At 35.2% G+C, this 13,237-nt stretch overlaps 2 protein-coding genes across 8 annotated transcripts in view; one reads left to right on the forward strand and one right to left on the reverse strand.

The window, feature by feature from the left end:
• Positions 1–7,885, forward strand: part of LOC141389948 (uncharacterized) — a 207,071-nt gene extending 199,186 nt beyond the window's left edge. For all 5 annotated transcript variants that reach the window (XM_073962231.1, XM_073962229.1, XM_073962228.1 and 2 more), the window contains exon 5: positions 6,140–7,885. In XM_073962231.1, coding sequence (XP_073818332.1) covers positions 6,140–7,641 — 1,502 coding nt within the window. In that variant the 3' untranslated portion in view covers positions 7,642–7,885. The remainder of the gene's footprint in view (positions 1–6,139) is intronic.
• LOC141389952 (uncharacterized) overlaps positions 1–13,237 on the reverse strand; it is a 57,815-nt gene that overhangs the window by 15,691 nt on the left and 28,887 nt on the right. The window lies entirely within an intron of this gene.

Consider the following 13,237-nt stretch of genomic DNA (forward strand, 5'->3'; position numbering starts at 1 on the left):
ATAAGTAAGTAACACTGTGTGTAATTTTTTGAGTCATGTTTTATTAACCATATTCTGACTCCACAGTGTGATAGAAGACCAAAAAATAGAAGACACGTGTCTTTTCGTTTTTCCTTATCTCATCAACTTTCGCGGTTATAGGCTTCCAAAGGTTTGAGGCTTTGATGTAAAAATGGGTCATTTTTCAAGACTATATCTTCCAAACCGTTAGGAATTTTGAATTTATCTCAGAGGCAAAGTTGTAGATATTGTCTTAAGGAACAAAAATTGTGAACACATATAATCCATCAAACTTCATCTACAAGGTCAAAATCGCAAGGTCAAATTTCTTTTACAAGTTTTTCTCGGGTTTTGGTCTGCAGCTATCAAACCGATCAAATTTGAAGCAAACAACCAACTACAAAAATGTACCTCAGATCCCAATAAACTTCTTTCTAGAACATATGATCTCTGTAAAGACGGTTCTTAAAGGTCAAAATAACAAAGCAAATGGGATTTTTATTCTGCTTTCTCTGGTTCTGGTCCACAGATACTAAACCGTTCAGTATTCAAGAAAACAACCAACTGCAATAATGTAGCAAACACATCAATGACTTTCTGGAACATCCGAAATGTCTATATATATATATATATATATATATATATATATATATATATATATATATATATATATATATATATATATATTTACATCAAAGCTTCAAACCTTTGGAGGCCTATAACCGCGAAAGTTGATGAGATAAGGAAAAACGAAAAGTCACGTGTCTTCTATTTTTTGGTCTTCTATCACACTGTGGAGTCAGAATATGGTTAATAGCTTTCGTGTTGCACAGTGTAATACATATAAATTTGGACCGATATTTGTTATAATCGGTAAAATTGATTGGGTGCCTAAGAAAATATCAAATATCTGATATTTTCATTGAAGTCTATTCTCTTAAAATTGACCGAGTAATAGCAATATCGGGGAAAGATATATATGGGGGCTATATCCAAATCTGAACCGATATGGACCAAAGTTGGTATTTTTTATTCCAATGCCTTCATAAGTACTTGTACAAAAATTCATCATCCTAGCTCAACTCCTTCTATTTTTGTCCACGCTTACAATTAAGCGGCACCACTGTGCGGCGCTAGAATAGACCCTCCGGCTGCTCACGGCTACAGAGTCATGGTCCTCAACCATCCAATTCTAGCCCTCAGGACGAACACGAGTCTGAAATCTGGATAAAAACATACAAAAATTGACGAACACAAACCATGCTTCACTGCGGGAATGGTAACACCTGTATTCCCTCATCCTGCGACCTATACTTTGTTTACAAAAATACATGGACAGACGGACGGACAGACAGAGGGACATGCATAAATCGACTAAAAAAGTGAATCTGTGCAAATCATCAAAAGGAACTATGGGTCTATTTCGTTTCCATTTGCATGTTACAACTTATGCACTAAGATATAATACCCCTTACAACAGTGTGGTGTAAAATCTCCCCTGAATTAACCCCCCTATTTTGGGATCTCATCCCGCAGTTCGACGGCTCCTGATCGGAATATCTGCTAATACCTTCTGATGTTCGGAGTATGGCTCTTGAACGAAATATCGGTTACTTCCTTCTTATGTAATGACACAAGACGGCTCTTGAAGGGAATATTGGCCTTATGACGTTCAGACCCACGACGCACAGTGTTGCCGCTGCCATACAAAAGAGGACAAAAATAGAAGGCGTTGACCAAGGTTGATCAAGGTTGATCAATTTTTGCACAAGTACTTATAAGGGCATAGGAATGAAAAATTTCAACTTTGGTCCATATTGGCTCAGATTTGGATGATATTACCCAGGGGCCTAAGAAAATATCACATACAAAATTTGAAGGCTATTCGATCAAAATTGACCGAGTTATAGCAAAATCGGGGATAGATATATATGGGGCCTATATCCAAATCTGAACAGATTTTTGTGAAAATCGGTGTACCTATTCAGCGGCCTAAGAAAATAACACATATTAAATTTGAAAGCTATTTGATCAAAATTTAACAAGTTGTAGCAAAATCGGGAAAAGATATAAATGTATGGGGGCTATATAAAATATGAACCTATATATCTCAGAAGGTTGCAGGGATGGGCAGAATGTTTTTCAATATTCCCTTCAGAAGAGATGTCCAATTAATGGAAATGAAGAGCCAAGGTGGCAATCAAAAGATATACTCTACGAAATATTAAGAATTTATATTTCTTATCAAATTTAAATTTTTAATCTTGATAACGGTACTTTGCCCATGTGCAGTTAATGTCAACTTTTTGTACTAACATTTTATATTTATAGCCCACCCATGAAATCCCCATCCAAAACTTTTAATATTTTCAACAAACTTTTCAGAAAATGTTATTTTAAATGTTGTCTAATTTTCATACGATTATCGCCTATAATTTCATTATGGATGGACATATCAACAAAATTCTTTCAGATTCGTTGTATCGGATGTGTTTACTGTAAGAAAAGAATATAAACATATGTAAAAGTTAACATCACATTTTTTGATTTTTGTCCACGCGGCAACACTGTGCGACGGCTCTAAAATTCATGATATACAGTATAGTATCGATAATCCGGACGAATCGGCGATGTCCGGATTATCGATCACTTATGATCACTTATTTGCTTATTTTTAGGCTCACGATGGCACTCTCTGGATACCTCTCGTTTCTCTAAAATGTATTGTCACTCACCTGTAACAACCGATTTTCAAACTAATTTCGATTTCGATATTAATGACGCTACCAACTTTATCCTATGTCTATATGTTGACCGCTCTCCATTGACTGTTTTTTACATTGTTTACAGTCAATGGAGAGCGCGTCAACATAATAATGGCCATGAACGTCATAAAAAAAGTGACCACATAGAAAGAACAAAGGTAATATAGTGCCTGCACGCAGAGAAAAAAATATGATTGATCCAACAATATTTGAAGAGAAAAAAATGTATGTAAAGATTCTGTATGTAGTATTGTGACTCCAACAATAGTTTTTGTTAATTACAACAATTGGTTTTGTCATATCCAACAATAGTATTTGTCTGCTAGACAATATTATTGTCTTTTCTTTGACAATTTTATTCTCTTCTATCGATTTTCGATGCTGTGGTGAAAAAACATGTTGGTGAGTTTTGTTTGTATGAATTCATCTTATATTTGTTTTTATTTTATCGTTGTTCTTTTTTGTGTATGTTCACCATGATACTCTTGTTTTTATTTCTTTATTTTTTCTCATTCTTCTTTTTGTTTTGATAGATGAGTTACACCACAGTCTGAGAAGTGTTTTTGGCCGTAATTTGTGTTTTCATTTCATATTTTTTATGGTTTTATGGTATTCCTTATGGAGTATGTAGTTATGTTTCTTCATTCAATTTGTTGTCTTTTTAGTTATACCTGGCAAAACCTGGGGCTGGATTCTCGTTCTATACAAATTTGAAATAAAAACTATTTTCTTTATAATATTTTTCATTTGACATTTATTTTCTTTATAAAATTTTTCATTTCACATTTTCACAGAAAGAGAATTGAGCCCTTGGCCTTGTTTTTGTCAATACTCATAATATTATACGTGACATTTTTACCAAAGTTATGTGAAAAGTGTATATAAGAATTATATATGATTAAATCAAAAACTTCAGTAACAAGTTTTCTAGGCTGACGATAGTTTTTGTAACAATACTTGATTATGATTTTTCCTACCACCGCACACTGCGAAATTTGGGAAGTTTAGTGGAACTTTAAGGGATTTTCAAAGTACATGAAATTAATTGAACTTTTATTGAATTCGTTAGCTAAGTACTCCACTACAAATGGTCCATACTCAGTTTGCCGATTTACTTCACGAAACGACTTAAAAATGCACTTAAAGTTGCACTTTTGTTTTTTAATTTTTTTTTTGTAAGAAATGTATTTTTGATTCATTAAAAAAATGGAGAGGCGCGGACAAATGGTAAGTCAGTATGCCATGATTTCTTTTTCTTAATATTTTACAAAATAATTATGATATTTTACACTTTAAAAAAATGCAGAAAACCCTTATTGTTTTCGTGCAATTTTAGTCGCAAAGAAGTGATTTTTTGAAGTTTTCAAAATTGTAATTTTTATTTTCCGTGGTCATTTCAAAAGTGAATTACGTACATTCACATGTTAAGATATATATAATCTGTAAGATTGGATTCTCCTCTGTTCGCAAAGCTATAAAACTGCTGCGGTATCGCGCGGTCTTTGGAGATATTCAGGATTTTCTAAAAAGACTTAGGGAATTTCATTCAGTTGCATTTTCCAAAAGTGGAAGGTAAACGCGACAATGAACGCCATTGTTGTCTGTGTTTTGAGAAAATGGACTCACTAATTCTAACAATGATAATTTCTGTAAAATTAAGAAACCTCTCGCTATTTTTCATAGTTTTGACCTCTAAATGTTGGTGATTTACATATAGTGCAACATTTTTAGATGCTGCGGTGCAAATACCAAAATACGTTAAAAATTGTAATGCAGTGCACACCTGAACTTGATCTGAAAGACATTATTAAAACAATTAATGGTACAGACCTGCTGAATGGACCAATAAACATAATAGATACAAATTAAAACAAAAAATATTGACATTTTACTCCTTAATAGATGTGTAGGGTTGTGGGGCTTCACCCAGAAGTGGACCTACATATGTTGACAGCTATTGTGTGAGGAGGTTTTTTATTCGCTAAAATCTTAAAATTTACATTTGCATCAAAATCGGCTGCAATTTTTGTCTTTAACCTTTAAAATACCCAATATGAGGGAACCCGGCATGTGGGGCTATTCCAAAACGCGAACCTATATTGAAAATATTTTGTACATAAGTTTTCTATCCGCTGGAAGCCCAATATACCAATTTGCATCAAAATCGATTGAAAAATGAATGTAAAACGTAAAAACGGCAGCCACCGTTACATGAGCGCTACAGGAAACCGCTGGTCTATGTGGCCCAATTTGAGCCCCACACTATCCACTAATATAAGAAACATTTGTGCAAAATTTCAGGAATCTACACCTTTTCCTTTAAAAGTTATTAGTAAAGTTCCGCTAAAGTGCTCATATTTTGCACTGTGCACCGGCAGACGAAGGCAAAGCTTGGCAACTATATACTAGTACCCAATATATATACTAGTTCCCAAGATTTGCCTTCGTCTGCCACAAAAACAACATTTAATACTCCTGAAGATCGGCTTAACCACCCGTGAAACGTAGCGTAATGGTTGAATGCGTGGGACTTCGGTAGATTCCTAATTTTTCAATGTATATAATAGGCCTAATAAGCTCAACTCGAAAGAGAATTAATTAAAAAATAAATATTGTTGTTCCAACAAAAGCGAAAAATATTTTTCTCTGCGTGTGTGTGGGCAACAATGTTCTGCTATAGTGAATTTAGCATGTCAAAAGCCAAATAGGTTGATATGATATTATTTCCTTGAACACAAGTTTTTTGTTTTTGTCGAAAATACTTCGTATGTTGTGGGTTGTAGACTAAACCCCTGTAGTTATCACATAAAGAAATAGTTTGATATTTCCTATCAGAATCCTACAAGATTTTACTACCATTCTTGTACCTGTCAATAGAACGTTAGTTGGTCGCTATAGTATCGTTCGTTAGCGATAGAGGATTCGATTGCTGTGACTATGTTTGATAATTTATGAAATTACCATATGACTATCAGTATGATCGTTTTTAGAAATTGGCATAAGTAACGCCTAAGGAAACATTAGCCAGAGGTACTGCTTTCTGACGAAAACATGTGCCCTTGCCAACTTTCATAAGTGCTATAAATCTGAACCATTTATACTTACTCCTCATTTGTTCCTTCGCCGTGTACGCATTTATACATTTCAACTAAATTTTAATATCTTCAAATTAAATCATTCGAAAAAAACTATTTTAAGTAAAAATGTTTTAAATGAAATATTTTGAAATCTGTTCTGGGAAATTATTTCATTCGTAGTTTTCCTGTTCCGCATGTATACAATACAAAAATCTTATCTAATTCTTTCCTCCGTTCATTCTTGTCTTTTTTCTTCTCTCGTTTCATGAAATTTGTATTTGGCATTGTGGCGTGTAGTGCGCAACAATAAAAACTCACCGAAAGATAGAAGGAAGTGTACCACGGAATTTCATAATCAACCAAAGTTGGCCATTGAGTCCAAGCAGAAGCAGCAGCAACAGTGCCAAGATGAAGATGAAGTTAAAGCCAAAGATATCAAGAAAACGGAACATGATTCCATTTTGAGCTCTTTGCGTATGGGTCGACGAAGACGTACCAAAACGAAAAAAGAGGAAACGGAAAACAATGATGCCGAGGAGGAGGGTCAACAGGAAAACAAACGGCCACATCATTCAATGGCATTGCAACAAGCATTGTACGAAGCTACAAATGCTGCTGCCGTTGTTAATGTGTCAGTGAACACTGATGCCAGCAACAATGGTAACAACATCAACAGGAAGTCATCACAAGATTACAGGGATGGTGTTACGACAACAACAGCAGCAACAACTGTGACATCAATGACAGTCCAGGTGCCGGTCCGGTCCATTGTTGAAAAGAATAAAACCTTTGCCAGTAATGTTCAAGATGATGTCCCAGCAGAAGCAGCAGCAAACTGTCATTGCAGGGAGTGTTATAAGCCAGATAACGTTGCACTTGTAAATAATGTTCCAACAACAAGAACAACAACAACGACTATGCCAAATAAATATATATTACGAGTTTATGAAGAAGCCATTCTTCATCAGCAGCACCATCAAAGGCAATATTATCAGTGCCCAACTGGGAAATTATGTTGCTTGCAACAGAACGTGATGCCCACCAGTGTAGCTCCAGCAGCAGATGCAACTGAAATTGTAGCTTCAGCTCAACGACGACAACAACAAATGACTAATAGCAATTTGTCAACAAAACAAACAACAGCAACCACCACAACCAAAATTCTTCACAATGAATGGCAACTGCTAACCCATTTGACTCAGGATCATCAGTTGGCTGTTAATCAGTATTATGCTGAGTTTGGTCAACGTATAACCATTCGGCACGATGCCCCGCAGCAGAGCATAATCTGCCTAAATCTCCGTAGCACTGAATCCACAGCTCAAATGGAAAAATTCTTTGTGGCCTTTGTACCAATGTCCGACAATGCAGCTCGTGTTTTGGCTACATCCAACCGCAATCACCACAGTAGTTCCTTGGAAAACAGCAACAGCTTGAATACCACCACAAGCACCACCACCACCACTACCACCTCCACTAAAGTAGCGATTTTCGTTTGGCACATGAATCCGTTACAGCAACTGGAAGGCAATGATCAACTCTCGGGACAAGAATTTTCCAAACAATCCCATGATGGTGGCGATGATGAGGTCAGCAATTTTGATGCGATTATAGAAAATCCCAAAACGGGCATCAAATGGTTTGGTCGAGCTCATTGTTTAACCACACCATGGTCTCACATCTATCATAAACAACATTTTCTTATGCATGAAGTGATTGAAGGACAACACGGTGCCACGGTGCAAGGTGGAAGTGCGGTTGGCGATTCATTTGTGATTGTTATCAAATCAAAATCGTAACGTATAAAAGGGAGGAGAGCGGAATATATTTAAGATGGAATTGCTGTAAAGTTATATATGTATCTCAATGTTGAATACAAATCATTGAAAAGTGATGCTAATACGTTGAAACTTGTTGAATGTGGTCTTTCATTTTAGTGTGATATGTATAATTTTAAATAATTGTTATTATTTAATTATTATAAGTCAAATATTTATAAACTAGAAATAAATAAACGAAGCAACTATCGAATTAAAATCGAAATGTTTTGGATTTTACTTTAGGTGGGAAGGATATTTGGAGGGATTAATAAAAAGTAAAAAAAGGTATCAGTCGGCTTTGCCCGCAGAGATATACCTCCAGCCTGTGTGAATTTAAACTTTTATCTATATATCGCATCGAATATTGGCCACACAACCGAAATTCTTTTCCCCAATAATTATGTATTAGGGGGATTGCAGATTTTCCGATAAAAATATATTTAAATTAAAGCTCAATAATGTTGCAGAATAGGTACCTGAAGGAACACGGAGCTCTTGAAGCAACTTTAAATGGAAGGTGCTTACGCCTACAAAGTTCGTAGATGAGAAAAATCAAAAGACAAACAAAAAAACCGTCGGAGCGCTTTTTAAATAAATCGCGATTCAAATTGACATTTTTAGGGGTTTTATAGGTTTTCACTATTTTTGAAAATTCTATACAAGATTGTCCTTTATGAGATTTTCGTAGGTTTTACCATTTTTGAGATATAGAAGTTCAGATTGGGACAATTCACTGACGGTATCGTCTCCTTATAAAAAAATGTCATGACTGCAATTTCCCAACTTAAACGTATATATATGTCAAGAGTGGTACAACCTAGGAAAAATTACGAAAGCCAATCTTGTAGAGTTTTTTACAGCTATAAGATTTGTTCTAGCTTCATTCCGATAAGAGTTGCCGTTTTCAAGCAAAATCTTCTATATCCTCTAGAGAATTTTCACAGCTACAACATTTTCTTTAACCTCATTTCGATAGGACTTGCGGTTTCCAAGCAAAATCGCGAAAACCTAAAATTGTGAATTTTGACCGCGATTTCTTTAAAAATCCCTCCAGCGATTTTTTCTTGTTTTTGCATTTTTCTCACCTATGAAATTTGCTGTTTCAAAATCCGCAAAAACTTCCCAGCTGTAAGCTGTTTTCACTAAAATTTAGTTAAGGCGCACCATGTATGACATTGTTTTATAAGGTAGCGATACAGTCAATGTATTGTCCCAATTTGAACTTCTATATCTCAATAACGGTAAAACCTACGAAGTTATCATAAAGTTCAATCTTGCAGAGAATTTTCATAGCTACAACATTTTCTTCAGTCCCATTTCGATAGGATTTGCGGTTTCCAAGCAAAATCGTGAAAACCTAAAAATCCCTTAAATGTCAGTTTGAATTGCGATTTATTGAAAAAGCGTTCAGGCGATTTTTGTTTTGTTTTTGATTTTTCTCATCTATGAACATTGTAGTTTCAGAATCTGCAAAAACTTCCCAGGTGCAAGCACCCTCAATTTAAAGTTGCTTCAAGAGCACCGTGGGAATGCATCGGCTTAGTCAGTTTTGTAAGTGGATTTTATTTTGGGAGTAATTTCTTTTCGATAGATAGGTACCCTCCAGCCATTTAGTTGGTCACCGTTTAACTTATGGGTTTTGACCACTATGCCAGGAAGCATGGACTTCCCCACGCAAAACATAATATCGCTATAAACAGGGCCACAAGGAGTAACATTGCTGTACATTTCCAAAGGATCGATCGATCTTTGAACAGGCCCTAAATTGCACTTATACAAAAATGTTGAACTATTCTGGGTGAGGTACCTTAAGAAGTGCACCGATATAGTCCATACTCGAACTTTATCTAAACTCTCAAAATTAATATGAACAAACTCGGGTACTACTTTCGAAATTTATCGTGCGTTTTTAACTGTTGTGGCGGAGGTACCTGATGGAGTGGACCGATATGGCCCTTATTCGAACTTAAACTAAGTTTGGTACTACACATGGTACTCCAGCCACAACACCAGGGTCCTTTTCTCAGGAAGTATAGACTTGTCCCTGAAAAAAACTTGTACCGTCATGGGGGCAGCGAATGCAAGTGGTTGTCAAAAATTAAAGCGATTCGAGAACAGGTATTTGACTTAATTTTTCCGAAATTTTGTGTTGGAGGTACCCGATCGAGTGGACCGATAGATTCCCAAATATAGGTCTCGTATAAATTTTACGATGCGCAAAGTATGGACCAACTCGGTTACTGCCTTCAAGAGTTATCGTGCGAAAAATGTTAGCTCGAACCTAAACAAAGTTTGGACATAATATTACGAAGTCCTTTCGAGAATCATCGTGCGCCCCAGCCAGATCGACCGAGATAGACAGACGGACGGAAAAATTCGCCTTTGTCCCCATACAAGGTACTATTGGAATACATATGGTCGTGAAAATGTACCTTTGGCACCATACAAATTTGTATGGAGACAAAGATCACTCCTGGGTCACGGGTTAACGTTGACCGATTGTCATAAAAATTCATATAAAATGTTTTTGAATCAAATGGAAAAACCAAATTTGGGAGGCAGTCGCTTAAAAAATCAAAATTCTCTTTTTTGGTGCCGCCATTTCAATGCATTATTTACGCTCAGTAAGCGCACACTTCCCGTCGCTGGAGCAAATATTTGCCTAATGTGACCTTACCTTTAGTGTCTAAAACCATTATATCGATGAGGCATATTATGAGAGTGTATGTACATTAGGGATATAACTTTTTGCACTTTTTTGCAGATATCGAAAATACCACCACATAGCCGTGTAGAGCATGAAAAACTATTATGAAATAAGGTGTAATTTTTTCTCTATCGCGAAAAAAGTTTCTGCACCAAATGCATTGAAGTTCAGAAATGCATATATTAATTTTATCTGTTATAACAACATATTTGCTTTTCATTAAAATTTTTATTTTTTTGTAATCTAATTTAAAATCATTATCAAAGCGTTCTGGACCAATTTGTTCTCAAATCGCGCCATTTCGGAGCATATTAGGAACTTTTGACACTATTGTAATTTTTGGTTTTTCTTTATAAACTCGTGAATTTTATGTTGATATTTTTGTACCTATCGGACAAGCAAATATGGTGTCATTTGCAACTAATTCGCGAAAGTTACAGACCGTTTTTAATGACTTTGCCTGTGAGAAATGTATTTTTGTCTATAAATATTTATTCAAACAAAGCAAATTTAAAATTATTATTAGTAGAAAAAATACCAAAAGGGTTTTAGTAATTGCGGTCGGTGCTGAAACTTTTTTCATCGAATCGATCTTAGAAAAGCGTTGTCATTATTAGGACAAAATTCCCCACATGGTACTGGTGTTGTATTTTTGTAGAAAACAAATACAATTCTCACAGGCAAGGTCAACAAAAACAGCCTGTAACTTTCGCGAATTCGTTGCAAATGACCCCAAATTCTCTTGTCCGATAGGTACAAAAAATATGAACATAAAATTCACGAGATTATAAAGAAAAACCAAAAATTGCAATAGTCAAAAGTTTCTTATATGCTCCGAAATGGCGCGATTTGAGATCAAATTGGTCCAGAAGGCTTTGATAATGATTTTAAATTAGATTACAAAAAAATAAAAATTTTAATGAAAAGCAAATATGTTGTTATAACAGATAAAATTAAAAAATGCATTTCTGAACTTCCATGCATTTGGTGCGGAAACTTTTTTCGCGATAGAGTAAAATTTACACCGTATTTCATAATAGTTTTCCATGCTCTACACGGCTATGTGGTGGTATTTTTTTTGCTTATAGCCCTAATGGGGATTTCTCGAAGAGAAACGAAGAGGTGTAGACATTTTTGATTTTTTTTTTTAAAGTTTGACAGTTTTTAATCTAAACACACTCAGGAAAGTTTGACATACGATCATGTGTTGTATTGTCTACAGGGACTTGATTGAAACACCTACAAAACATGGTTTTTAAAGGCTTCAACAGCATTTTCTGGCGACGAAAATTGTTGACCAAGCCTTTTTTCTTGATGTTCGGAAATCAAAAGAAGTCGTTGGGTGCCAAGACAAGGCTGTACGGCGAATGATCCATCAATTCCACGTTTTATCCGGTCAAAAAGGCGCTGCACGTTGGGGCAAGAAAAAAAGAGGTCGTGAGTATTTTTTTATTTTTATCTTTATTGTTGTTTTTGATATTGCGCAAACAAAACTTGAGTCTTGCTTGCGCATTTTGAGTTATGCCAAAAATTGTGGAAATAGCCTTCGGTCAAATTTTTGCATTTTGGGGTTTTTGTCTTAATTTTCTCTATTATTGTTATACAGTGGGTGCCGCCGTGGTGCAATGGTACGCACGCCCGCCTTGCACGCAGAAGGTCGGGGGTTCGATTCCCCGGCCAAGCAACATCAAACATTTTTCAACGGTGGCAAAATACCCCTCAGTAATGTTGGCGACATTTCCTGAGTATTACAGCCTTGAAAATCTTCTCCATAAGTGGTGTCTTAAGACACGCCGTTCGGACTCGGCGATAAACAGTAGGTCCCATATCATTGAGCTAAATATGAATCGGGGTGCACTCATTGATATGAGAGAAGTCTCCCTTGTCCCGTATGGGATGTTGTGGAACAATGTTGTTGTTATACAGTATGTCGTGTTTTGGCTTAATGTCTGCGTTCACCCTACATAAGGCATTGTGTAAACGTCCACCATTATGTTATAGGTACTATATATAATGATTTATGTGAAATTATGGCGAAGCACAAGGGGTGAAATCGCAATAAAAATGGAGATTAATTAAAAAAATTAAATTCCGTTGTTGGTATAACTGTCGTTACATGGTAAAATGGTACAAAATTCTAAGTCTCTAACCAAAATGTCAAGATCATATATTGTTTACTTCTACAGTTACACTGTGTTAAAGCTAAACAATGTTTAATAATTGGAAGAGCACCATAAAAATTAAATTTTGTTGGTGTATAAAGTGTAATATTTTTTACGCATCAAAAGTGGTAATTTTAGAATGGAATCCTCAACTTCATATAGATATCAGAATCTTAGAAAAATATATTTATGACAAAAGAAGTTTAGAAACATATTAGAAATTAATTTAAAATGTATAAATTTTTCCTTATTTTCGAAAAGTATTTTCAGTTAAAAAAGTAGCTGTTATTCCCAAACGAGATCCCTTCAAAATGCACAATTCACAATTTGAGACAGTTTAGTTGCAATATATGCCTAAAATGTTCGAAAAACCCCAAATTTGAATGTACCTCTATGTGGAGGCTATACCAAAACATTAACCTATATTAACAAATTTTCGCACGATGAATTCTTAGGCATTCAGAACCATAAATCCTAATTTGCAGATAAATATACTAAAAATGTGGTCAAGACACTCGAAATACATAAAATCGGGAGATACCTTTGTATGGGAGCTACACTAAAATGTTGACCGAACTTAAACATTTTTTGCCAAATTTTAGCTTAACCAATAATTAATCATATTAGAAGATTTTAGATTAATCAAATAAGAAATGTAGGCAAAACCGTAAAAACACTACATAATTTTTATGGTATCCATTTATGA

Source organism: Musca autumnalis, unplaced genomic scaffold, assembly GCF_047663935.1.
Source record: "Musca autumnalis isolate F117 unplaced genomic scaffold, ASM4766393v1 scaffold_1, whole genome shotgun sequence".
Lineage (NCBI taxonomy): Eukaryota > Metazoa > Arthropoda > Insecta > Diptera > Muscidae > Musca > Musca autumnalis.